General features: G+C 41.3%; 2 protein-coding genes across 5 annotated transcripts in view; one reads left to right on the plus strand and one right to left on the minus strand.

Annotated features, from left to right (window-relative positions):
• Positions 1-5,291, plus strand: part of ADGRF5 (adhesion G protein-coupled receptor F5) — a 100,353-nt gene extending 95,062 nt beyond the window's left edge. For 3 of the 4 annotated variants that reach the window (XM_039854947.1, XM_039854950.1, XM_039854948.1), the window contains one exon: positions 1,625-5,291. In XM_039854947.1, coding sequence (XP_039710881.1) covers positions 1,625-1,704 — 80 coding nt within the window. In that variant the 3' untranslated portion in view covers positions 1,705-5,291. Of the gene's footprint in view, positions 1-919; positions 987-1,624 lie in introns of all 4 variants that reach the window. The other variant, XM_039854949.1, reaches the window with a different exon arrangement.
• An 11,809-nt stretch (positions 5,292-17,100) lies between these two features.
• Positions 17,101-27,140, minus strand: part of MEP1A (meprin A subunit alpha) — a 29,864-nt gene continuing 19,824 nt past the window's right edge. The window contains exons 10-14 of the mRNA XM_039854091.1: positions 23,934-24,149; positions 22,322-22,795; positions 21,426-21,599; positions 20,596-20,896; positions 17,101-17,551 (exon numbers count right to left, since the gene is read on the minus strand). Coding sequence (XP_039710025.1) covers positions 17,395-17,551; positions 20,596-20,896; positions 21,426-21,599; positions 22,322-22,795; positions 23,934-24,149 — 1,322 coding nt within the window. The 3' untranslated portion in view covers positions 17,101-17,394. The remainder of the gene's footprint in view (positions 17,552-20,595; positions 20,897-21,425; positions 21,600-22,321; positions 22,796-23,933; positions 24,150-27,140) is intronic.

Here is a 27,140-nt window from a genome sequence, read left to right on the forward strand (position 1 = left end):
TATTTTTTATTCATGTGAAGTAGGAATAGGTGGGCCATGTTTCTGGGTTATGATGCAGCAAAGAATGTTTAGAGAATCCTACCTATAAGAACTCAGACTATGGATTTATTTTCCCTTTTTTTTCTTTCCTTTTTCTTTTTTTCTTATTTTCCTTCTTTTTGGAGCGTGCTTGTTTTACACATTGACATTTATAAAACTATAAATACATATATGAGGGATCACCTATGCACAGTTAAAATATCCAGGTATGGAGGTATAAAATAATATCAATGGCTTTGGGCAATAAGTCTCAGCTATTCTGGCAAGTTGAAACTGCTGTTCTGTGCCACTATCTCCTCCAGGAAAATAAGCACCGCAATTCCTTTCAGCTTCTTGAAACCTAACAGATCTCACAAATGCAGAATCTAGAAATGCGTCAACATTCCTGACCAAAGCTTTTCGTGTAAAAGCAAAATTTGAGAATATCTGTTCACTGTTAAAACTGCAGAGGACTTGGTGTTTTAGGCTTCAATTTGAGGCATTACTCATGAAACAGGAAGACTTTTATTTTTGATTTTGAAAGTCACTGATTAGACAGACCTGTTGTGAAATGACAAGATCTTCAGCGGGTATTAGAACTATTGCACTTGACCAGCATTGCCACTGGGACCCGGTTACCATTTGCATTGAAGCGAAAATAGTGAAAACTCTATGAAATGATTCTACAGAATCAGAATTATGCAATATATAAGGCCAATTAGAGGTGTTCCTTGTATCTGAATCAGTCAGATAAACGTTGGAATCGGGCTCTGTTCCCGAAGTCCCAGGGCCTGAGATTCCCAGTCGTTGCCACTGATGGCCTCTCGGGGTCGTTAATGAAGCTCCAGATTGTCTTATTTGAGAGTTCCATAATCACTGTAACTTTGGTTTATGTTGTCAGCGGCCCCAAAGGGCCCCCCAGACAATGATGGAAACCTTGTTAGCAGTGGCAGTTCACCATTCTGATGGTAGGGTGGGCACTGTGTCCTTTCCCTTGCCCGACACACCTCCTACTTGCCCTGTGCTCAGTCCCTGCCTCCCTGCTGACGCAAGCCTGTGTGGTAGCTCTGCGGCTGCCCTCGCTGCTGCACTAGCTCTCAGCACTTTTATTGGCATCCCCTGACTTCTGCTTTTTCAGTCCTGCCATTTCCCCTTCTGTAAATTTCTCTTCTCTTGCCTTTTCCCCCTTTCCCACCTTGCCTTCCAGCTCAGCCTCCGGGCCCTTCCTAAGAGCTTCCTCGAGTCACCCCAACCCAAGGGAACCAGGGAGGGTCCCCCATATGGATGTCCACAGGCCCATGCATGTGGCGGCATGTGGAGGGCTACCCATGCTGAGATTTCCCTGTCCTTCGTAGAAATCTGGCTGCTGGTATGATGGGAAGTAATTAGTGCTTGTCTTGTCGCCTGCCACGCATGTTTGAGAAGGACGGCTTTGTTTGTTCTCCAGCATTTCTGGGTCTTGGGAGGAGGGCAGGCATGGGTTTGTTCCCGGGCATGGCGAGCTTACCCAGCTCCTGGACTAGGATTTCCCCTTAGGTCCGTAGGTTCGCACTCCCGTGATCGTGCAGATCTGCCTTTTAGGCTGAGTTGCTGCTCTGTTTTTCAGGAACGTACAACGTTTCTACCCTGGAAACAACCAGTTCATCCCTGGAAAACACATCCAGTGCTTATTCGTTGCTCAACTAAGAACAGGCAAATCCAACTCATGTGACCTCTCGGGGAACAGTGGATGTACTCTGAAAAAGAGATCTTTTCAAAGCCCTGGGTAAAATATTTTCTCCACAGGCTTCTGGGAGCAAATGCTGAAGAAACTGTTTCATTAGGGAAGAGGCTTTCTCTTGTAAAGACAGACTAAAAATAATTCAATTTATTTTGCTTCTCTCTCCCCACCCTTTGTGTGATACCAAATGTGTATAGTATTTAAGTGAAACTCAAGTCCTCCAAGGTCCAGCTTGTCTGTCTATGTTGTAAAATAGAATTTCAAAGAGACATTTTCACTTTTCACACATTATACACCAAGATAAGCTTTGATTAAAATAATAAGTAAAAGGCTAATATCTAGGAAATACTCTGGTGAATTCAAGGAAGGGAGGGTAGGAGAGAGGGAAGAAAGAAGGAAGGGGAAAAGTTGAGAAAAACAACATTAAGGACCACATTTTAAGATTTCTGCGTTAATGATCTAATGCAATTACTCAGATACTGCAACACCGAGAATTAAAAAATGGCTCAAAAATGGAAAGTGAAAGTAAGCCATGGGGCAAGTTCAATATCTTCCTGGTATTTTCTTAGCAGGAGGAGAGGGGAGGCAGTGGAAAACAAACAAACAAACAAAAAACAGAGAAAATTGTATTATCGGGATGCTTTTGAGTAGATAATAAGATATATAAGAAACGAATGGAAAGAGACATGATTCTATTGATGTTGAACACATACGTATATATTTTTGCACTTAAGGTCTGAGCTAAGCGGAATGAATATGCAAAGAAAGTGTGATAACCATCCTTTATCAGATCCAAGTAGATACAACTGCGGATTGCATTTCTATAGTTTATTAGAAATGCCATATGTTTTGGTTTATTCCATGTTTTGAAAGCAAAAAAATACATATTTTTATATCCATTAATTGCCAAATGTGATATATTGCACTGAAAACAGACCCCAGCTGTCATATATTATATTTAACAGCTTTAACCAGGTACTTCTCTGTGCATTATAGAATAGATTTTAGTAATCTTGCAGCACTGTATATTATCATTGTTGTTGTTACTGTGGATTTAGTGGGCCTTGGTGTGTCATATAGCTTTCTATGTATTAGCTCTTTCAGTCCTTAAGTTCCCAGACCAATATACATTAAGAATCTTGTATGATCTAACTTGTGTTTATTCCAACCACTTAGAAATTTTTCAGAAAGTTTTACAGCTGGCTAATCTATGCTCTTAATGACACTTTACCTTGACAAACAGATGATGGAGGTTTTCCGAAGAATTTGATTGTGATTTTTTTTGTGTGTGTGCCTTTTGTACAAATATAAATATTTATTAAAATTGCATCCATCTTGAAAGTTAACCATGTGCCGCAGCTATAGCAACTTTACATTCCAAATCAAAGTTCGATCCCTGGGAGATAATGAGGCAGAATAAAACTGTGGGGCTACTTGGGAAATGTGAGCTGTGTAGTCTTCATAAAGACTGGAACCTAAATGGGCCCAACCTTCGGGAAGATAGGACAAAAGAGGCTGAGATTTGACAGTCATTTATTTATTGAGGTTTGAAAGAGTTTTCTTTTAGTATTTTAACTCTTTAAAATCTCTTCCTTTTACTTTTAATTTTAAATTCTACTCTAGCTTTCTTTTCTTCATGGAGAGAGGGAGGTAGAACAGAAATATGAATAACATTTAAAGTAAATAAACTCTTTATTTCTACTTATTCACAAAAGACATACACATTGATTCGTATGTTTGCCTGAAAATTGTCACATCACTATTCTAACTAAAGAGTTCATTACTTAAAGTCCTTAAAGGAAATGATGCCAGGCTATGACATTCTCCTGAGCATAAACTCAGTACTGTGAAGACAGTCAGAAGTCAGGTTGGAGGAGCCATGGAAGTAGAATTAGCATTGGAGAAAGACTGGCTTTATCTGATCTGGTTCTCGGGGTTTTATCTGGGAGAATCGAAGCAGGGTTCCAGCACACCGTTAGTGTGGCCCTCTTGGCATGATCAGCGAAGAAAAGCACAGCACTTGGGAGGAGGCTGTGGTTCTCATGCTCGAAAACACAATGAGACAAGAAAAACTGAACTCCCACCCACTTCTGTAGGGTTCCTTGGGGAATCACTGTGTTTGACATTGTAAAAGGAACCTCTGTAATGGCAGGAACCTGTAGCAAAGTTCCACAGGGTGTGGATCTGGCCCTCTGCCCACGTTTGTTAACTGAGGCACATTCCCTTACTACCAATACATAGACACAGACACAGACACACAGACACACACACACACACACACACACACAAAACACACACACATATAGGGTGCATATACCTCCCACCTTTCCAGCCACAGCACTGAATATAAATTCCAGAAAACTATGAAAACAAAAACTTGGAGAATTACTTGCTGGTTTTGTAGCCACCCACAGGATACATAGTTCAACCCCTGTTTGCCAAGAGTATGATAAAATGAACAGTAGGATTCAAATTCAAAAGTGTAAAAGAGAGCATCCATGAATCTGTAAATTTTATGGAAGCAGGAGCCTCTGTTGGCCTTGAGGTCACCAGTTCTCAATCAGCAATGGTTACAAGGCTTTAGTGGCTGATTTCTGAGGAAAGAGAAATGTTGACTCTGATAATCATGCAAAGTGAGATGTGTGGTCTCCTTTGCCTGTAAAGTGCCCCGTGTTTCTCCACACTCCTGCATCTCTCAGTGCACAAAGTCAGTTTCATTGACCAAAACTTTCTTGCACGAAGGGACCATCCGTTAAGTCAGTTTCTTGCAAAGGGATCTGTGCTAAGGCTTATGATGTCATGAGATAGGAGCATTCACAAAGGAGCTGTTGAAATAAAATATAGAAATGTCCTCTGGGAAGATTATAAGTCTGGTGGAACATATCATCTCTTGAATGAGTCATATATCTACCTTTCTTTCCCCTATTTCTTATTTCTTATTGAAAAAGATAAAGATTCACAAATTTTTCAAGATATATATAAGTTGCTAAGGCCAGAAATTGAGAAACACTGCAGAAAGTCATAGTTTTTTGTGGTTTGTGTGGAGAACTTTGGAGGGGTCTGTGTTGGAAGATTCAAAAAAAAGAGTTACATGGAAATGAGAAAGATTACAGCAACCAGTAAGTGCAGAAGTGGGGGAGAAGTTATTCTGAGGTGACTGGAATAGAAAGGCATGACCATTTGAGAAGATAAGAGGAAATGGGTGGTCATAGAAATGCCATGTAGGTGGAATGCGTTTTATTTGTGGCATGTGATGATAGTGCCAAACGGGGCTTCTGCTTCCCAAAGAGAAAGTCAGTGGTCCAGGCCAACAGAAGCCAGATTCCTTGAGTGTCCAAAATAAAGGAGGGTCTTACAGTGGGTATATATTCCTTATGGATTTAAAAAAAAAAAATCAATGAAAATAGTGTCTCATCATTTCAAAATGTTAGCTTTGAAATGAGATGATTTAGGTTTCTAAAACTGTTACTTGGGATTCAGAATCATGTCTTAGTATGCCAGTATACAGCTATGTTTCCTTTCCATGCTTATAACAATAAAATATCTCACAAGATCTGGTGAAGCTTTCTTTAAATTGTCTGCTCTTATGCAATATGCTACTGTTGCTGTTTCAGGCTTCCCTGTGTCAACCATAACTTAACTCCGTTCTCCAAACAGTGAATGATCCCTTCCATTTTCCAGGGATGGGGTGGGGTGGGGTCGATGCCAGAAGCTCACAGCTGAGCTCAGTTGTCCGACAGGATCGATGTCTTCCCTCACACCATCCACACTCCCACTCAGCATGTTCTGACATTTTTGTGTGTCTCGGTTGGGATTTTCATGGACAGCTGAAAACAAATTCCTAGTTCTGTTAGCAATAGATGTTTCTGCAACATGGCCCTATATCTCCTGTATCTGTTTTTTATTTGCTGTGTAGTATATTACCACAAATTTATAGGCTTAAAACAACCCTCATTTGTTATCATATATTTTCTGTAGGTCAGAAGTCTGAGCACGGCTTAACTGGGTCCTCTACGGAGGGTCTTACCTCGGGCACCGCCTCCAATCTCCTTGCTTTTTGACAGAATTACAACCACAACCTTGTGGTTGTAAGACAGAGGCCCTCACCAACTCGAGGTGTCCTGCTATCTCCCACCACGTGTTCCCTCCATGACATGACATGTTTGCTTCTTTAAAGTCAGTAGAGGAGCTTCTGTACTAATTTGAATATCTCTGACTGCATCAGTGTCTGACCTTTAGACTCTCTTTTATAGGACTCACCTGATTAGATCAAGTCCATTCAGGGTCACCTGTCCTGTAATTAACTCAAAGTCAGGTGATTAGGGACCTTAATTACATCTGTGAAATCTCTTCACCTTGTCATATAATGTAATCTTCTCAGAGGAGTGATATCTCATCATATTCACAGGCCCTGCCCATGGTCAAGAGGAGAGGCTTATACAGGATATTTTGTCAGATTGTTTAAACAAACCAGAGAAGTTAAAGACCCGATACTGCTCTGTAGAATCTGTGTGAGGCATTAGCTGTGGATATGTGACCTGTAAACATTTCTTTATCCATGTAACCACACTTAGAAGGGTCTCTCCATTAGTATCACTAATGAAGCTCTCATGCTGTAAATATTTTGTCTGCTGAATATGCGAATATGAAAGAAGTCACCTTTCCCAAGGCGATGGCATCCAGTTGTGTGGAAATTCAGAGAAAGGGTACTATTTGGAAAAGCTCCATTTATCCAGGTGAAAAGAGGCACACCAACTCAGGAGCCAACAATCCTTCTCGGCCTGGTGTGTATTTGGTGCGCCAGGTAGTGTGAGCCCAGGAGGTAATGTGCCCTTGACATTTAGGCCAACAGATCAGAGATGCCAGCCAGGCCTCTGAGCTTTGGTACATCTGACCTCCCAGTCCTTAAAAATAAAGTCAAAATGTTCCTCTCATCCTGGGCACTTATCCTTCAGACCTTCCCATGAAATAATGCCACCTGCAGCCTGCATTTTATGCCTGGAACTGGGGAAATTTTCATACCTCAGTAGACCATAATCTCTAGTGGGGTCTAGACCCATGTGCTTTCATGAGTCACAGTAGCTTGTCTGGAGTTTTCTGCTTATTTGGGATGATTTTTTTTTTCTTCTTAAAATAATGTATACATCATTTAGGAGGAAGATGTTTATTTTTATATTTTGAAGACATTTTTTCCCACTTAGCTTTATGAAGTTTATACTTTATTTATATAAACAGGGGGAAAAGCACGCTTCCTAAGAATACTTTATGTAAAAGTGAACGAAGCTTTCTTGGACTGTTCGATGAGGCCTTTGAGAGCTGCAATGCCTAGTAGAACTATGACAGGCATGTGTATTTAACATTTTTTTAATGGCCACATTTAAGAAACTGATAGGTAAAATTAATTTCAAAAATGCATTTTATTTAACCCAAATACCCCAAAATGATCAGTTCAAGATGTAATTAACATACGCTTATTAATGAGATATTTTACATTTTTTTTCTTTTTGTAATGTCCGAAATCCAGTGTGTACTTTACACTTACAGCAGCCTCATTTCTATTACCCCGAAGTCATAGGTATCTAGAGGCTGCTGCATTGGACAACACAACTTTAGAGTATAAACCAGAGACGAATGCTTTCTGCTACTTATTTCTGCCTTCTACACATAGACAACAAGGTAGGAAAATAAAATTAAAACAAGACCTGTACCATATCATCGCATCCCGGCTGGTGTATGCAGAGGCTCTGCCCATGGGTTGGGGAGGGGGGGCAGGACGGGTGGAGCCAGGAAGGGTAGAGAAATCCATAAGACCCCAAATCCCTCTCTTCCATAGAACTCCTGCCCCTCCAAGCTGGCCTGAAAGCCACACTGTTAGAGGTTGCTGACAAACACAGGGCATCGGCCCCAGAAAATCACAGCTTCGCATCTTCCCCAGGAAGGATGACGTGCCTGGGGATCCTCATCAGCCTTCGTTCTTGGAGGATGAGCTGGCTGTGTCATTAGTGCCGTGTAGCACAACAAATACAGCTCCTGGAACACGCCTTTCCTACTTCCCCGGGCCCTTCACTAAACCTCTCTGGTGCTTGGTTTGCTCATCTGAAAAATGGAGATCATTCTAATTACCCCTCAAGGCTGTTGTCAGGCTCAGAAAGAATAGTTCATATGAACACGTTTTGTAAACCATCTTATGCAAATAAAATGTTATTTCCGATATCTCTGTGAGAGGCAGAGAGAGGCAGACGCGGGGGAGTTATGGGGACCCTAATGAGATTCCAGGGGCATTCTAAGCCCTGGGCATCTTGAGGTCATCAGGAGAGCACAGGATCAGGGAAGGAAGGACACAGTTTGTCAGGTACTTATGAGAGAGTTAGGGAGTGCTAAAAAATTATTGACTTTGAAGATTTCCTTCAAGCTAATATGTGTTACAAGGTGATTTTTTTTTACAAGGCTCCAAAACACATATGGACATTGGCAGAGTTTTAACCATGTTGCCCAACAACATGCCTTCACCTTGACTCTTTGTGCTTCCTGGAGGAGTCGAGGCCCTCTTCCTTGCCTCAGAATACTGAGTCACGAGGCATGACTCAGCCTCTAACACATGCAGCCCAGTGGGTGCCTATTGGACCCCTGTTGCTCAACTGAGCAGGGAGGCCTATCAGAGGCCCAGGACAATGCCACAACCCCAAGTGCTTTCAGACCCCCTCTGAGAGTGGGGAGTCCCTGGAGTCCCTTCTGCAACTACTTGAAGGCGCCTTCAAGCTCAGGCCTGGAGACCAGATGACTGCGGAGGAAGTAAGTTTGGGAAAGTGGGCAAGCCTCACAGTTGTGATTATTGGCTTCCCAGGGGAGGCCTGCTCTGAGTGATGCTTCCCAGGTGTCAAATAGGTCCAAATGGCAGACATCCAGGGACAGGCAGCAGCAGAATCATTCAAATACCACCCTGGCCCTCTGGAAGCTTGCATCAAATTATCCCTCATCTCTGCAAAAAGCAGTGGGCCAAAGCGAGGGAATGGAATTGGCCCCCTGTCCAGGCTGGTGACGTACCTGCTTCTTCCTGTTCCCATCAGTGGGAATGAAAAAGTGGGGCAGTGATGAGGCACCCGATTACTTCCTATTCACCAACCTCAGAAGACTAGGGTTTCACACCGCCTTTCTTTATGTCTTGTATAGATGGATATTTAAGTTTACCTTCTAGCACATTCTAGAGAGGAAATAATTTCCATAAGTCTTCCAGACAGAGGAAAAAAGAAGGAAAATTGGGTGTAATTACTTGCACCCACCCTGTGTTAGAGCCCTGTTATTTATTTCCAAATGCCATTTTCCTGTGTGAGGTCTCCTATGATTTAGATACAGTCCTCTTGTGTATTTTTTAAATGATTTTCTAGACACCCGTTCTTTTCCTCCCATCTATAAACTTTGAGATGGAGAGCTGAAAAGTCACAATTATTCTCCCTGCACAAACGGGGCGGTGGGTAGGGAATACGTGAGGCCGTTCACAACCCAGAGTTTTTATTCTTTAATTCAGAGCCAAGTCCCAAACAAAGTATGCTGGTGGCTGTTAAACCCAACAAACCCAGGAATCCAGAAAAAAAAAAAAAAAGGCTTTCTTAGCATGAAAAGCAACAGGAACTGATTGGGTAAGTCATGGGAAAAGTGCTGTTACAGCCCACTTCCGATGTTCAACGACACACTCCAAGAATGACTTTGGCCTTTTTTGAAACCAGTTTTGATTAGAACCATCCTCTGTTCTCCACTCTGCCAAACGGCCCCCACCCCAAGTAGTGGTGGAAAGAGGTGTTTGATTTTGATTAACCGAGGAAAATCGTACATCCATTTACTGCTTCTCTGGAACTGCGAGCATTTCTTATGCCCCAAGAGCTCTCCCACAGCTGTCCTAGTCAGAGCGGTCCTGACAGAAATCTCCAGCTGGACTAATGAGTGACAGCTGGCCTCCAGGGCACCCACTCAACAGATCGCTGGCTTCTCCTGAGGCTTGATCGCCACCTGGTGGTCATTAGAGGAGGCGCCTCCTCTGGGTCCCCTGGTTAGAACCTCCAAGGCTCAGGGTGCAGAGTGCAGAGAAGTAATTTGGGGTATATGAACAGAATAAAGGTGAAGTCAAGGCCTGCTAGCTGACAGAAACCAAGAAATGGGGAGATCGAGCGTTTCAGTCATATAGTTTCAGTGAATAAGATGTATCTGCAGGCACATGTTCATTTCTGAGATGAAACCAGCTGGGATAGCTCCCTCCTTATGTTTCTTTCCTCCCTCACTGACTTATTTATGGAACCAATGGCAAAGCTAAAAGCGGTCCCGGAAATCACCTGATTCCATTCTCCAAACAGGAGTCAGAAAGATAGTTTGAGGAAGCAAAATGGGTACATTCGGTGTTTCCGAAACTTCAGTACATTTCGATCAATGTACCTACAAAAAGAGGAACTGGGATAGTCCTATTCCTTTTCTAATTAAATCATAGAAAACTACTGCTGGGCTGGGTTTTCTTTTTCAATCCATGTTGAAGCCACAGCTGTCCCAGGGCTGTGTGATACACCAGCCACAGCTGAGGCCAGTTGGTAAATCTAACCTTGGGACACACATGGAAGAGGAGGCTGCTGGCTGTCCCAGCCAAAGTGTGATCTCAGAAGACCCAGGAGAAGCAACCAGTACCAACTGCTGAGAAGGCTGGCCCTTGGGGCAGATGGACAAGCTGATCTGGCCTTGAATAATGAAGCAGACAACTTCTCTGACTGTGGGAGAAAGTCATATGCCTTAGGATATTGTTCATAACCCCTCAAAATATCTCTCATACCTTTTTCTCTTACACTGAACATTCCTCTAACAGAAAACAACATCTCAAGGAGAGATGAGGCTTAACATGCAACAACTTCTGGGATAGGCACGCAGCAAATGAAATGAAATTGACTCTCCAACGGAAATGGCTGGTAATTGTGTAACCATGTTAACTACCATTTATTGAGTTCTTACCATGTGTTTGGAGCTGCCCTAAGCTCTTTATGTATATGATCTCGTTTAAGTCTTACAGCAAACCCAGGTTGAGTAAATATCATTTTTCTCTTTATTTTACTGATGAATTAACTAAGCATAGAGAGATTAACAACTTGCCCAGGGTCACATAACTCAAGAATAGTAGAGCCAGATGTCGAATGCGGAGTCTCACCTAGTACTTGTGCATGTCATCCCCTCACTCTATTGCTGCTCCATGCAACTTGATGCATGTAAACTCCCCTCGTGGGGAGATTTCCGAGTGCACAAAATGAGAGAGGCAGAGCAATGGTGACAGAAAGGGTGAAGTCAGCGCATCTCCAACCTTAATCTCACTTAATCGTTTCTCCTAGGAGCAGCCCAGAACATAATGACCAGTGTTCTTGGCAAACTGCAGAATCGGCCCACTTCCTTTTTCAGTCTCTGACGGAGCGTGAAAGAACTCTTGCTGTGTTGCTTTATAGAAAGCAGACCTCATATTAGCCACCTAGTTGATTCCCCAAATGGAGCAGTGTGACTGTACGTGCCATTTTCATCTTTTGTCTTCATCCAAATGAGCTTCCATGAGGTTCCAATCACTGGCGGTGGTATTTTTGTTCTTGCCAAAGATCTATCAAGCATTCTGAGACTGTTGGATGTCATTTAGACACAAAGAGGGAAAATATGACTTCCCAGAAATGAAGTATTTCTAAGGCTGTGTTTAAACACAGTGAAAACTCGAGACATTTGTCCTAACAAACTTGTTTATGTCATGGATTCCCTTGAGATATGTGGACCGAAGCAGCAGCTGATTGGCTGCTTGAATTATTTGAAATCTCTGCTTCACTTTGCACGAGTGGACACATTCAGCTGTCTTTAGCACGATTGTCAGCTGGTTTAGCAAGTAGACGGAGCGGGTTAAGAGTGTGGGTTTTGGAGCCAGATCTTGTGCTTTCCAATTGTTGGTCCACCACTTGGTTTTGTGACCTTGGACAAAATAACTCTCTTGTGACTCAATTTCCACAACATAAAAAGGGATAAAAATAATAACAGTTTTCATGGTTGTTGTGAAGAGTTATCCTTACAAAGCCCACAGAACAGTATCAGGCACATGGTAATTGTTGAATGATGTTATCCATTATTATTTTGTACTGCAGAACACAGATTTAGACACAGTCTCTACTCAGAATAAAAATATATGCATACTCCACATTTTCACATTTAATTCATGGTTAGGAGTCTTTGAAAAGAACCCTGAAGACACATGATATTCTAAATATATTACCAAGGTTTAACTCATGCGCATTATGAAGCCAGAAGGGGAAAATAAGTCACTTTAACAAATGAGTGAGCCTGGTTAACTTTCCAGTGTCTGCATCTCAATTCAGCTTTGTTAATCTTATGTAATACAAAATTGTATTTAGTCCTGAAATGAATCTCATTACTTCTCCTCTACAGATGAGCCAATTATGTGCTGCTGTAGCAGTAGAGTCAGTTAAGGCTCTCTCTGTTACAGGAAATAGAACCACAGCTCAAACTAATTTAAGCAAGGATGGACATTAGCTCACATAACTGGGAAAGTTACCAGATTGGCACACCTTCAGTTACAGCTGGATTTAGAAGCTCAAACAGTTGTTCTCAAGTTCTCCCTTTCTCTTTTGTGGCTCTGCCTCTCTCTGTGTGTTTATTTCATTCCAAGACAGATCTTTGAGGAAAGAAATCTACAAGACCTGTGAACCATAGATTGAGACCTAAAAGGAAGAGCAAGTCTTCTCTTTCCCATTCGTATGTGCATCCATGGCCGGGCAAGGTATTGTGATTGACTGAGTCCAAGTCATGTGCTGAGTCTGCAGAAACCATCGTATCAGTGAAGACTGTGTTTTCTGTGAGCAACAAAGATTCAAAATAACAGGGACTTAAACTACAAGTTTATATTTCTAGCACATAAATGTGTTGATAAGCAGACCAAGACTGGTATGGTAGACTTTGTTCTATGTAGTCCTCAGGGATGTAGTAATGTCTATCTTTTTGTTCTGCTCTTCCCAGGGTCACTGCATAGCCCCACATGGCAATTCCCACTCTGGCCATGATATGCCCTTATCAGTCATTAGGACAGAAGAAGTAACTAAAGGTTTGTACACCGAGGCTTCTTAAAGAAAGTTCCCAGAAGCCGTCATTTCTGCTCCATTCCATGAGCCATAACTTGATCACATAGTCCCATCTAATTGCAAGAGAAGAGAAGAATGCAAACTATATTCTGGGTAGCCATTTGACCAGCTAGGACTTGGATATATTATTACCAAAAAATGGATAGAGAGAGAATGGATATTGGTGATCATTTTTGCCTGGGGCTGATAATTTGAATGTCTCCCCTGCCTCCCACTTCTCTTCATGCCTTTCTCGTGATTCTAGTTATCTACTCTCCTTTTATTCTCTTGACCAGATAGAAATCTTTAAATCTTTAAACATTACTGATGATTCCATTGAGTCACACATGGGTCGAACTGTCCTAAATTTGTCTAGTCCCTGAGGGAAGCTGTGACCCAGATAAATCCATGTCTCAATCTATGCTGGAATTCTAGGACCAGCCCTTGGTAAATGTGAAAGGTGGAGAGAGATAGGTCTTGTCTTCATTATCTTGTCCCATCTCTTATACACATTCATGTGTGTACACACGCACACACACACACACACACACACATACACACACACCCTGTTGGGCTACCCAACCCATGTCAAATCTTTTTGCACATTTTTTCCACATCAGTACCTATTACAGGTTACCACCATCCAACCCTACTATCCGACCCCCAACACCCACCACTAGAGTTTGCAATAGTTTCCTAAACAGTACTCATAGCTACGGGATATGCATAGTAGTCTTTTTGAAAATTAATTTTTTTGGTGATTTTGGAAAAGTATATTGTGTGTTTATATTAACTAACATAGGAGTGCTGTTTTAGCCGTATTCATAAACACATGAAAATGTGAGTAGGTTACTCACATTAGACAAAATGACATCCAAAATTGTTAGGTATAGATTAGCCTACATTTCATAGCTACCCTCACACTTCCCCTCTCAAAAAAAAAAAAACTACCGATTTTATTAAACTTCCCTGGCAATCAAAAGAGGATAATAGATTTTGCTATTAAGTGGCTTTTGACCTGCTTCTGGCCCCTGTTCTCTCTAGAATCGCCTCGGTTTACTCAAATACAAAAGTTGAACTTTAGGATCCCTAAGTTTCCTTCAAGCCATTAAGCGGATAACATAATTCATCAGGAAGGAGAAACTTGAGAAGGAGAGGTGTTAGATTGTCTGCAGTTTTCCTGTAAATACATCAATATCAATATGATACTGAATACAGTGGGCAGGTTGACTGTATTCCACACCTAGAGGAAGTTAGATAGTAGTCAAAGTACACTGGAACGCAATGGTGATTGGCACTGAAGGATCTTAATCAAAAGTCTGTACTGAAGAAATATCTACAGAAAAAACTTTTATATATTGTTATCTCAAGCCACACTAGAGGGGTTGTTATTAGTATAAAGGATGTTAGAAATCGTCTTTGCATTAGAAAAGTGGAGTGATCAACCAGCTAGAGGTGCAAAACTCTGACGGACCCAGTGGACTAACTTTTAGTGTAGAATGTTAGACTAAAACTCTGTTTGGTCCTGGCCTCTCACACTTAATGGAATATTCCATTGGCTACTCCATCAGACGAGTGGTTTTCAACCAGGGATGACATTGCCCCCAGGGACATTTGGCAACATCCGGAGACATTTTGAGATGTCATAACGGGAAAGGTGGTGCTACTGCATTTAGTGAGCAGAAGCCAGGATGCTACTAACATCCTACTGTGTGTAGAACAGCTCCCACAACAAAGAATATCTTGTTCAAAGTATCAATAGTGTGAAGGTTGGGAGACCCTGTAGCAGAGAGTTAACTGAACCTGGCCTTCAGATTATTTGGTTGCATATGCCTAGAATACACCCTTAACCTCGGATGTTTTCTGGGGAGCCTAAAAACACAGAACAGAGGCTTCAGTACATTTACAAAACAGGTTGGATTACTTTGGGGGGCTTGATAGCTAGTAATATGTGAATGTGTGGCAGAATTTTAGAATCTTGATTCATTTTAACATTGTGAAGAAGGCAGGTTATAGTTTCTACCCACTTCTAATTATCAGAGGCTCCAGACATTACCTAAATCATTTGACATTTGCAAATGGAAAAGTTGGCTCAGGTCAGTTCACAGAAGAAATTGAGCCAGAGGGATACGGGCAAGGTATCAGGTGAGGGAAGGCATGAAACATTTTCAGACTTTTGACCTCCTCGGTCTCCTTCCCATTATGTAAGACCAAGGAATTCCCACTTTTCTCAAGTTGCTCTTCTAAATCCCAAATCCCACACTGCCTAGAGATAATAAAATGCTTATTTCTCTACCCTCTCTCCATTACCCATGCCCACTCCTCCATCATCACTCCTACACCTCAAAAGAACAAAATATCTGTTAACCATCTTGGAATGATTCAGGGCTTCAGGCTCAAAGACAAAGTGATTATAATGTCTGATCTATGATGATCCAGGTTCTTAATCCATCAAGAGAGATGGCCTATGTAGTAGGCATAGTGCTGGAGCTGAGAACCTACAGAGAAATATCAAAATGTATGACCTTCAGTCTGTTACCTCCTAATCATTATCTTGACCTGGCAGTTTTAATTTATAGTGCTAGATCAAAATACTAGGTTATCCTTGAAATTTGGGCTTCTGCTTCCTCCAGAGAGAACTAGTATAAAGAAATGTCCTTGATTTGGGGTGGGACCTCTTTCTCTGAACCTGGCAGATCCAAACCAGGTGTGGCCCAGAGCACCTGTCCTTCTAATAAAATAAAAGAAAAACAACAGCAGTGACAATAATGTCTGGAACTCCCTTTTTAGGTAGGACACTGACAGAACGTGGAGAGAATGACCTTCTCCAGGCCCAGCTGTGCCGCCAGGTGTGATTTTGCAGGCTGTGAAGCACATGGAGAAGCAAAGCTAGAGTTGATTTCCAGTTTGGTCTTTGGAGATAGGATGGCCGAAGAGCTTCTCATCCAGTTTGAAGATTTAATCGCACAATTTATGCATTTTTAACTCTAAAATATGTTCTTACCCATCATCCTATAGGTGTTAAGATAGGTGGGAGGAGGTAGTCATCTATTACTTTCATTTGACAGATTAGTAACTGAAGACCAAGGGCTTAAGTGATTATACTAAAATCGCACAGCTAGTTAGATGGTCAGTCCAAGCCTTCAGCCAGGGTGCCTGACTTCCAGACCCATTTTCCACCCAGTAGCAAAGTGATTCTGAGTGTGGCTACCAGACTAGCAGCATCAGCATCACCTGGGAGCTCATTTGAAATGCAAATTCTTAGACCCCACCCCCTCCCCCCCAGACCTACTGAATCAGACCCTCTGGGGGTGGGGCTCTCCATCTGTGCTCTAACCGGCTTTCCAGGGGACACCAACACACCTCAGCCTGGAGGGTCAGTGCCTGAGTGGTGCTGTTTGCACCTGATACAAACTCTTCTCACACCCCTGCATTAAACCCCTCATGTTTGTTTCCAGATAGCGACAAAGTGTATACTTAGGAAACCTGGCACTCTAAAGCCTGGACTGCTCACCCTTGAAACATTTTCTTTGAGTAAACTTCCAGAGCCAGCTCACCATGGGGCTCGTACTGAGTGGGAATGGGAAACTCAGCTTTTTTTTTTCTTTTTGACTTGGTAGATCTTGGAACTTTCTTGCCCCGGCTAGCTTTTATCTTCTTAGGAACTGTGGAAATGGAATATATCTAAAAATATTTCTTCAAAATTCTCTTCTACTCGATACTTTCGGTTTGTTAATATAATACTTTTATACTTGATAAGCATATAAAATATACTCGAAAACTTAAAGGATCTGAGAAAGAGCTTTCTGACAACTCTCCCCTTGCCCCTCCACACACACACGAACTTCCATATAATGCTGGACACATAGAAGTTACTGACTAAATATATTATTAAATTTGTTAAAAAGTTTTCCTTAGAATCAGAGGTGAAAAGCAAATACTGTGAAGCTCTGCTACTAGGAGGAATCTTTATTTGAAATCCTTTAACACACAAGACATTCAAAGAGTAATAACACTACTGTGCCTGATGAAAAACACGTATTTTAGTATCTGATTCTAATACAAATGACATATGAGTTTTATTGTATATATCTTACCTGCAGTAGAAATGAGAGAGTTTCTATATCTTAGTAATTCATTCAATTATTGGTTCATTCATTCACTTTTATTGAATGCCCACAATATTTCCAGGCACTGGAGCTGGCACAGTAAATGGGGGTCTGCCCGTGTGGGGCTTACAGTCTATGGGAAAGATGGTCAATTAAACAAGTGATTTACAGTGAAGTGTACTGAGCTCTGTCACAGGACACACTAGATACATTCGGGGCACATAGCAGGGTAACAGAACCATATGAGCGCTGAGGGCAGAAAAACTATAAGGGTCACACAAGAGGCTAGAGGCCTTGGTCCTTGGAGGCCTCTTTAAAACAAGGCTGCTAAAAACCACGTCAAACTGCGCTCAGCACAGGAATGGAGGGTGTGAGTGGAGAAGGAATTTCTTTGATCTAGCCGATGCCAGCTGGAGGGTCACTGCCTTGGCTTTTGGAAAAAGATGGAGATGATGGTGAAGGTCAAGAAGACCACAGTGGCCGTGCCACCGATCATCAGGCCCAGGACGCTGCCATGCACCTGCATGGCCTGGCATCGCTCTCCCGTGTAGAAGAAGGCATGACTGGAGACACACCTGAGGGAACAGGACACAGGGGTGGGTGTGTGTGGGAGCCATCCAAGCCTCCAGCACTTTCCAGCGACAAGCGCCAACACATCAATAATGGCAGTTCCATATGCCTGGCCCAATCCCGAGAGCTTGATATGATTCAATGCATTTAATCCTGTAATACCCCTTGGAGGTGGTAGTTATCATCAGGCCATCCTCACCATCTTCACTCTATAGAAAGGTTAAATAACTTGCTCAAGGTCATGAGGTTAGTGTTTCACACATGAAGTCTATTCCTGGAGGTCTAGAACCGGACTTGGAACTTTTGGCCTGCATGCGCAAATTTCAGGACGAAGGTTTGGGATACTGAAAGAATATGTTGCCTGACACTAGCTCAGATGATAACACACAGGGGAAATTCTTCAGAGAGTCTGGCTCAGTGCATTAGTTGGAGCCCAAAAACTTCTAGACAATACCCATTAAAGTGTTACTCTAAGGTGAGATGTTTGGCACCAGTAGGCACATAATGGCTATGCCCTAGAGTTTTTTCAAAAAATATTATTTGGTATAAAGATCAACTAATCTCAGAACCAAGGAGTTAAGGGTAGTGTTTCATCTCTCCCATCGTACAAATTCTAGCCTTTGTGTCAAATAACATTCTTGTCACAAGGTCTACTCACAGAGTGGAATGAGATGCTCAGAAGTCAAGGCCTCCTTTTCTTTATCCTGGAACTATTTTACCTTTAAATGCTTCATCTCTAGCCCAAAAATTGGTCTCTTAAAAATCACTGAGTAATAGCAAGTTTGTGCAATTTTTCTCCAATCCAGTCCCCTCCTAACACAGGTTAATTATATTCTCTAGTGTTACCTTCGGGGAGCTTATTCCACAAACTCAAAGCTGCAGGTTTGTGAGAGAGGGATCATTTGGCTGTTTGGAGGCTGACACACAAGTGGGAATCTCTGGCTTTCTTTACCTTGAGAAGGATGAAGCCATTCAGGGCATATACTGAAATCTGGTATCCAAGGACCTATCAGCAAAGAGCTGCAGACTCATGGCCATGGGGCCCTGAAGAAACAAGGTAAGCATTCTCCAGTAAAAGGAACCAGGGTCTTTGGAAAAGTGAATGATTCCAAGGCTAGGGCGAGTTGAAAGGGTACAGAAGCCTATCTGAAAGAGCTCCCAAAGGCTAAAGCTGAAACAATATAAATACTGGCATTACTAAAATTACTTAACCTCTCTAAGCTTCAACTTCCTTATGCACTAAATGGAGATAACATGGGTCATTATCTCACAGCGTGGCTGTGAGGAATTCACATTCACTAAAATGTGAATTCTTAGGGATATAGATAAATAATTGCCTAGATAAATGAATGGGGAGAGTGGGGAGAATGGGGCAGTTATTCTTTCTAAAAGAATTTCTCTTAACGAATGTAGAGAGAGTGGGGAAATAGAAAATCACTGTTAAAATATTCTAGTGGTGATTGTTCCAGGGGGATCCACCAGTGACGATGGGTAAGGATTTGAGGAGAAGTCTTCATGGTCTCTGAGTATCTCTCTCAAGATATATGTTAATTATAGAGTGAGAGATGATGAGTTTTTAGTTGAGAAGCCTGGCGGACACCCGTTTGGCCAGGTGATCAAGATAGCATCACCAGTAGTAACACATATTAACATCAAATACCCCTCACATGACACACTGAGAAGAGCTTATCTCATCTTTGCTATGCTTGCCCAAAATGTACGACCTCAATATAATCATGAGAAAGCATCAGATAAACCCAAATTGAAGAACAATTTACAAAATAACTGACCACTACTCCTCAAAAGTGTCAAGATAATGAAAGACAAAGAAAGACTGAGGAGTTGTCCCAGGTTAAATGAGGCTAAGGAGACATGAAAGCTAAAGTAATATTAGGGATCCTGAATTGGATCCTGGAACAGAAAAAGGACATTGGTGGAAAAACTGGGAAATCGGAATAAGGCCACAGCTTAGTTAATACTGTTGTTAATAGTATTGAGTTTCATTAATGTTCATTTATGTCTTGGCTTTCCTAATTGTACTATGGTTATGTAAGATGCTAACATTAGGTTATGGGGAACTCTGTAATATTTTTGTAATATATTTGTAAATCTAAAATTATTTCAAGATAAAAGTCAGAAAAAGAAGAAACAAAGCGGAGATTGGAAAGAACTTAGAAGAAATGTAGATATTTTGAGCCAAGCAGAATTGTTTCTACATCTGCTACTATTCTGTCAAATGAAACTGATGCTTTTGTCATTGCATATATCTTATTATAACATATTTTATGCAAAAAGACATTCCAAAAAGAACTAGTAAATTTATAGCAAACTGTGCAGACAGACAGAACTGGTTGCAAGTCCCAGATCCAGTATTCACCATCTGGGTAATTTTAGACAGATTACTTAACCTCTCTAAGCTTCAGCTTCCTTATGCACTAAATGGAGATAACATGGGTCATTATCTCACAGCGTGGCTGTGAGGAATAATTTAGATCGTACGTGTATACCGCTCAGGAGAGCTTGTGACACAGCAAGCAGTCCAAAAATATCAGGTATTCTTATTAGTACTATTAAAAACATAACTATAATCATAGTACAAAAGAAACAATAAACAATAGAAATAATAATAATAACAAATAACATTGGCAGTCGAGGAAGATGTAAGCTTGGTCCTGAGTCTCACTGTGACAGGTCATGAACTAGAAAGCCCCTGGGCTAAAAGCTCTGGATCATTTGTGAGGCTGTGGTGAAGTTCAAAAACCCAACATTCAAGATGTTGTTGACGATGATGCAGAGGCTGGAAAGCAATAAAAGTCGAGAGACAGGAGATTTGGGACTCCTCTGACCTGGCAAGACCTTTGCTCTGCCCTGGCAGCATAAGCCCCACCGATTCAGGGCACAGCTTTGTTGAGTCAAGGACAGTCAAGTGTAGGTCACTATCTGATGGATTCATTGCCCTAATCTAAGAACAGTGCTTTTAACCAGGTTAAGCAAATACTGTGGTCACCTCTGCTGATTCACCACCTGCCTCTCTAGCCACAGGGCTTACCTGCAGCTCGCCATCCCCTTCACATTCACACAGATGCCTTCATTTTGGCAAGGATTCGGGTCACAGGGGTCTCTGAAGTACTGTGGCCAGTTGTGGTCCTCCAAAGGGCCTGTGTTCTCCACTGACCGCCTCCGTCGGCTGGGCTGCGCCTGGCCCAGGCTGCCAGGTAAGGCTTTCTCTAATGAAGCCTTTCCCGAACCTTCCACTGAGGTCTGCTGCCCTTGGCCTTGGAGAACGAGGCCTTGAGGAGTCAGCCTTGTGTCTTTAGTGGGAACTTCAGTCTGATTAAGGTAGGTAATATCTTGAGGAAATAGACAAAAGGTGGTGAGGAAGATCTACAGTTACTATCTGATTACAATTCTCTTCTACTCCTGGAAAAAGTTCTGGGTGGCCTCTATCCCTCATGGATGTCACCTTTAGAGACATGGAAGAGTGGCTTTGAACCCAGCTGACTTTCACAAAGTGAGTTATTTTTATTTTCGAAGTAGCTCAATCATATTTTTATTTAACTTGAAAAAAAGAAATATGAAATTAGCATGGATAGACTGATTGAAACTAAGTTAAAGTCAGCGAACTGTCATATTTGATAAATTATCAAAAAAGATGACACTAAAATTTTAGTTTCTCCCAAAGACAGTTAAATTAAAAATGGGAGTCCTTTTGCAATAGAGTAAACTATGGTTCCCTCAGAAACAACTTTTTTTTTTTACTTAGTGCTCAAAAAACAAACAGATAAACCCCACTTTTCACGAGATACTTAAAAATCAGTAGAAAATCAGCAGAACACCCAGAGGATAGAATTATTTTTTTAGGAAGATCAGTAAAAGTACCTTCGAAGTCCACAAAAATGATAAGGTCATTGTTTTTAAGGAAATTCCTCCTTTTCAGCATTTGGTGGGAGATGAAACTACTCCAGCCCCAGCCGATACTTCTATAACAACCACAGTCTTGATCATAAGATCCCACAATGGATGGTCTGTCCCAGATGACAGAGTCATTTATTGCTGTAAAGTTGTAGGTAACACAAAATCACATTACTTCTTTATACTTTACTTTCCCATTTGTCTTTCATGAGCATGTAGAGCTTTGTTAATCAGAAAAAAAAAAATGTTGAAAATCAGGTTATTTATTCTTTCCAGGAGAATGAAAACTCAAAATTGAAAGAGGGGAGGGGCAGAGAACCACAGCTCTGAATGGTCAATTGTCCACTACTGAATAACTTCCTCAGTGAAAAGGGAGGAGGAACAGCTACAGCTTCTTCCTTTTTAGGCTTAAAGCTCTTCATTTGAAAAAATAGTTTGTCCATTTCCTTACTGGTGCAAGTTGGTTTCATGAATATACTAATGATCAGTAACATTTTAGGAGTCAGTGCATTAGTTCTAGACAGAGACTAGCAAATTCTGAGTATCCGATAAATGATGAGCAATATCTGTCTCCTCATTTAGACTGAGTTCCATGAAGCAGGAACTGCCCGCTTTGCTTGTATTCTAAGTACCTACCACAGAGTTTGGTGCATTGCGAGCCTTTAATTGATGCTCGATCAGAGAATTCAGAAAAGAGAAGGAAGATAAGATGACACTGAAAATTTTAACTTAATACTCCAACATGACTATGTTATTGATATGCCCAAGGGGGAAATGTGAGAGGAATGTTAATCTCTCTTACACAGATGAAAATCACATCTGTTGGCCTTCCAGGTTGTAGGGCAGCTCTTAGAACCACTTACCTGAAGATGTATGTGACTTAGAGGTAGTGAACACCATGCTTGCGGACATCCTTTTCCTGACATCAGGCTCCTGGTCAAGTATTGTCATTATCACCTGTCTGTTTTCCACTGGCCACTCCAGGATAGCGTCATTCTCCCCACTGCACAGGTGAAAAGCAAGTCCTAAGTAGCCAGAGCTACTGGAGTTTATCCAACCATGAGGGTATAAGGTCAACCCCAAACCATATCCCTCTGAATTGTAGAATCGAGGGCTCAGGATCTTGTCCCCTTTAACCGTGGTCTGAAGGACCTGGGAGAAATTCTGTACTGTCCAAACTGCCGTGGGGCATGGGGTTTCTGTAAGAGTGATGTCATCTAGGTAAATTCCCCCATTTGAGTTCTGGGGGTCACCTTTTGTGCCCTGGAAAAGGTAGCGAAATTTCTTCTCTTCTCTCAGTGTCACATGGGCAATTTTCCAATTTTGGTCAGACTCTCCTGAGGACAGAGAACAAGATTGGTGACAATTGTGGCCAACATTTATTGAGCACTGACTATGAGCCTGCTACTGTGCCAACTACTTTACATGAATTATCTTATTTGAAACTCGCAACAACCCTATAAGATGGGTACTGTTATAAACTGGTTAAGGAATTTCCCTAAAGTCGCATATCTAGTAAGGAAAAGTAGTTATAAAAAGATGCACTATGATTTATTTTAAAATTTATATTTAAATATTAATTGTGAAATTCTTTTTCATTATTATTCAATTTTACAAGTTCTGGGTTTTCTCCTAAATTTAATGGTATAAATACACCCCCACCCCCTAATATTGCACTGAATACCCAACTGTTAGGCTGAACCTTTTAAAAGAGTCATTTTGTAATCCAAAATTCAAATAATGGCAATTTAATATGGTCCAACCTGTGACGTGATGCCAGAGAGATATATGGAAGGCTCTGGAGTAGATGATAATTTACAGGACAAGCTGGATCTCCCCTACGCAAAGTGGACTCACTCCCTAGAATCCAATTTTTTTCTCTTCTTCAGGCTATCTGAAATTACACCAAGTAGGGTGTAATATGTAAATGATTGTAATGAAGTTAATACATAAAAATAGCTTATTTCTCATCAACTTCGCAAGTAGGTTTCGAGTTTACTTCAGCATACTATATAATGGTATCATTGTTTTCTGCGACAGGTGCAAAAACACTTGGTCAACTATTTAACCACTCTCTCTCCAGCAGCATCAATTCCTGCTTCCCTTTCATCTTCCAGTCTCCACCTCTGAATCACCTATTTTCTCTGTCCTGGCTTATTCCACAGTTCTAGTGAAAACTGGATTTATATATTCTGATTGGCCTCTTAACTGAAGTGTATTTCAGCCTCACCTGAACCTTTGGTGCTGCTTCTAATATCTGAGTGGTTAAAACACACCAGACATTATGCTAAGCATTTAGAAGAGGAGTAAAGGAGGTGGAAGAAAAGGGAGGAAGAGGAGAAAGAAGAGAAAGAGTGGGATGAAGAGGACAGGAACAAAGGCAAGGAAGGGTGAAAGGCGAGGGGAAGGGAAAGAGAAGGATCATTATTCCAAATTTTAAGCCGTATCAGTCCTTGCATCAATGCTTTTAGGTACCTTGAAATGTCTCCACCTTGACTAGCTTGCGAACGTTGCCAGTACTGTCATCCCTTTTGACCCAGATGACAAGTCTATCTGAAGGGCTCCCTGTCATTTTGTAGAAAAACTGCAGGCACTGCTCCTTCCTCTTTGGGTAAAGAATCCGAGACTCCAGCAGGGCTGCCTCTTCTGCCACCCCCGAGCTGGTGTTGAAGTACATGAAGTAGCCAGCATCTGTGGAGAGAGCACCCAACATCCCATCTGTGGCTACCCAAACTCCAGGACACCCTCTTCCCAGGGTGAAGTGAAATAGTGAAAATTGCCATTACTCAGATAACAAAAGCTAGATTTTTTCTGGGGAAAATAAAAAGAAAGTTGTTTGTCAGTAAACGTCCTGTTTGTCCCCATGAACAGACTCACGGGCTAAAGCTGCAGTTCTCCACTGCTTCTTTTGATTGACTTTGTTCCCGAGTTTGTGAAATGTATACCTCTGACTTAAGGAAATATAGGCTTTAAGCAAAGTTTGATGGAATTTAGTGTCTGTGAGATGGAAGAAGAATTTCCCACTCAAATGGCTAACCTTGTAATTCGCGTAGGCTGAAGGGCAGGGTGACCTTGAGATCGACTGAAGACTCACCCACCCATTTTGCTCATCCTGTCTAGATAACAGATGTATCCCCCTTTGCTTGTTCTGTCTAGATAACAGATGTATTGCCTTTGCTTGTTAAGCCCTGTAAAAGTAAGGTTACCCCTGAGCACGGGGCCCGGATCTTCAGAATACTAGCTCTTCTGGGACCTCCGGCATGATAAACCTGAGTTCTCCAGCTCTCTGAGTGGTGCTTGGTCTCTCGCCAGTCTGATTTTTCTGCAACAAGATGAATTCTATTTTTTTTTAAATTTACTTTATTGTTTAGAACAGAGATCCATTCCAAAGAAAAGAACTGTCCTCCTAGTTGTGTAAGAAACTGGGATTCAGAGGTTTAGGAACTGAATTTTAAACATTCACAATGTTCAGGGCTCAATTTCACCTGTGTCTAGCCTAATATCTGGGTGTATTATCAGTGGTAAAGATTAATCTTTACTATGTCATAAGAAAGGGCAGTCAAGGCATGTTAGGGACTAACGAGATTTCTCCTAAATGTAAAGAAAACCTTCAAAGAACACTGAAAAGGAGGGGGGAAAGTGTCTACATTTTGCCCAACTCAGCTATCTCAAAACTCTCCCCACCCCCCAAACAAGCAGGCTGTTAAACAAATGTAACTTGGAAAACCAATATGCTTTTCAAAGTCAGGCGCAATAAACGATTCTTACATATAAAGAAGTCGTTTAACTGCACTCCAGAATTCAATTTCTTACTAAATGCTGCACTCAAAACATCCAACATAGTGAAAATGAAATGAGCATCTATAACTGTTCCAGGTACTGGGGCAATAGTTTTCCCTGCCTCATCCCGCCTCTCACAAGGGGCGTGTGCCTTTCATATTAGCCACAAGTACAGATGTTTAAATAAGCTTTCCACAAAGCTTAAAAATATTATAATGGATTTAATAGTACATCAAGAAAATTTATATTTTCTTGTATGTTCTTTTCAATACTTCAACTTGCTAGTCTGAGATCTCTGCCTTATGAATTATTGAGTGCTTGCACTAAGGAAAATGAGCTCACAGGGCTAAGAAGGTCTCCGGGTGGTCCTTGCTTAGGAATTCTGCCTAGGTGTACTCGGAATTATGAAGTGAAAGAACAATAACTCAGGCCTGGGTGTCAGGAGGCCTGAATTTGTCCTACTAACTCAGTGTTCATTCATCACTCCGGGTTTCAGCTGGGATATGGCTTCTATCCTTCAAGATTTTCCAGTTTATGCATCTACCTGAACAGTACCAGTGCTCTCCATCAGAGGGACAGGGGTTCCATTGAATGCCTCTCGTGAAAGAAGCATAATGGCTGGTCAAATTAACCTGATAGAGCTTTTCTAGATATTTCTTCTGGGGTGTGGCCCTTTCTTTTCCTATTAAGGTGCTAGAAATTCTTCCAACAGGTTTCTATCACATGACGATCATCTTTCTGTTTAGCTGGAAATTGTATATTAGCCTAGAAGCAAGCCCACAGAAAAGATTGGATTAGAGGCTATGATAGAAATCCAATGAGAACTTTGGGCTTAGATCATCTTTTGGATACTTGAGATTATATGTTTAATAATCTGATGTGTAACAGAGACTTCTACCCTTTGCAAGGGCCAGAGGAAGAGTGGCAATGGCTTATAACCTCTGACATTCTCCCTGGTGGCCTGACATCTGGGTGACAAGCTGAAACTCTTTTGTGAAGGAAATCAAACCAACTTTCACATGGGCATGAACTAAGGGACTTCACCATAGTCCAGTCTCTAAAAAGCAATTATAATTTATAACTCCACCTGCTTCCAAATAGGGTTGAGATGACTTCAATGCCAGGCATTTAATAAAAAGGTGCTAGAATATATTCATATATGGAACCTTTGGAGAGAAAGGGAAAATGAAAAAAAGTGAAGCTGTTTTTCTGTAGCTAGAGATTCTGTATGCATTATCTCGTTCTATCCTCACTGTAAAGTATGAACATCTTGATGGTCAGAAAGGCTTATAAAAAAAAGACTTTAAAAACAGCAACAAAAACAACTTCCTTTGGTTACAATTAGCAAGCTGTGAAAACAGATTTCACACCTAGGTCTATCTGACTTTATAGCTTTTTCACACACAAACCATATATAGGAACTATCTGAAGCCGTGCTATCCAGTATAGTGGCTACCAAACACATATGGCTATTGAGCACTTGAACTGTGACCAGTCCAAACTGAGGTGTGCTGGCTGTGAGCATAAAATACACAGCAGGTTTCAAATACTTAGTATAAAAAAGTGTGAAGTATTTTATCAATAATTTTTATACTGATTACACATTGAAATGTTAATATTTTAGATAAACTGCGTTAAATAAAATATATTATTAGAGAGACTTTCCCTTGTTTCTTTTTTTAATGTGACTATTAGAAAGTTTTACATTACACATATGGCTGCATTATGGTTCTGTTGGAGGGCATGGCTCTAGAGACATTACCCTTATTTACAAAGTCATATCCGGCTCTAGATACATTATCGTTATTTACAAAGTCACATCTTAACAATCATATCAGTTTTGTCATCATTTCAATGCACCTTCCTTTTGCATGCCCAGAACCTGGATGCCTTTTTATTAAG

Source organism: Pteropus medius, unplaced genomic scaffold (assembly GCF_902729225.1).
Source record: "Pteropus medius unplaced genomic scaffold, Ma_sr-lr_union100, whole genome shotgun sequence".
In the NCBI taxonomy this organism is placed as follows: domain Eukaryota; kingdom Metazoa; phylum Chordata; class Mammalia; order Chiroptera; family Pteropodidae; genus Pteropus; species Pteropus medius.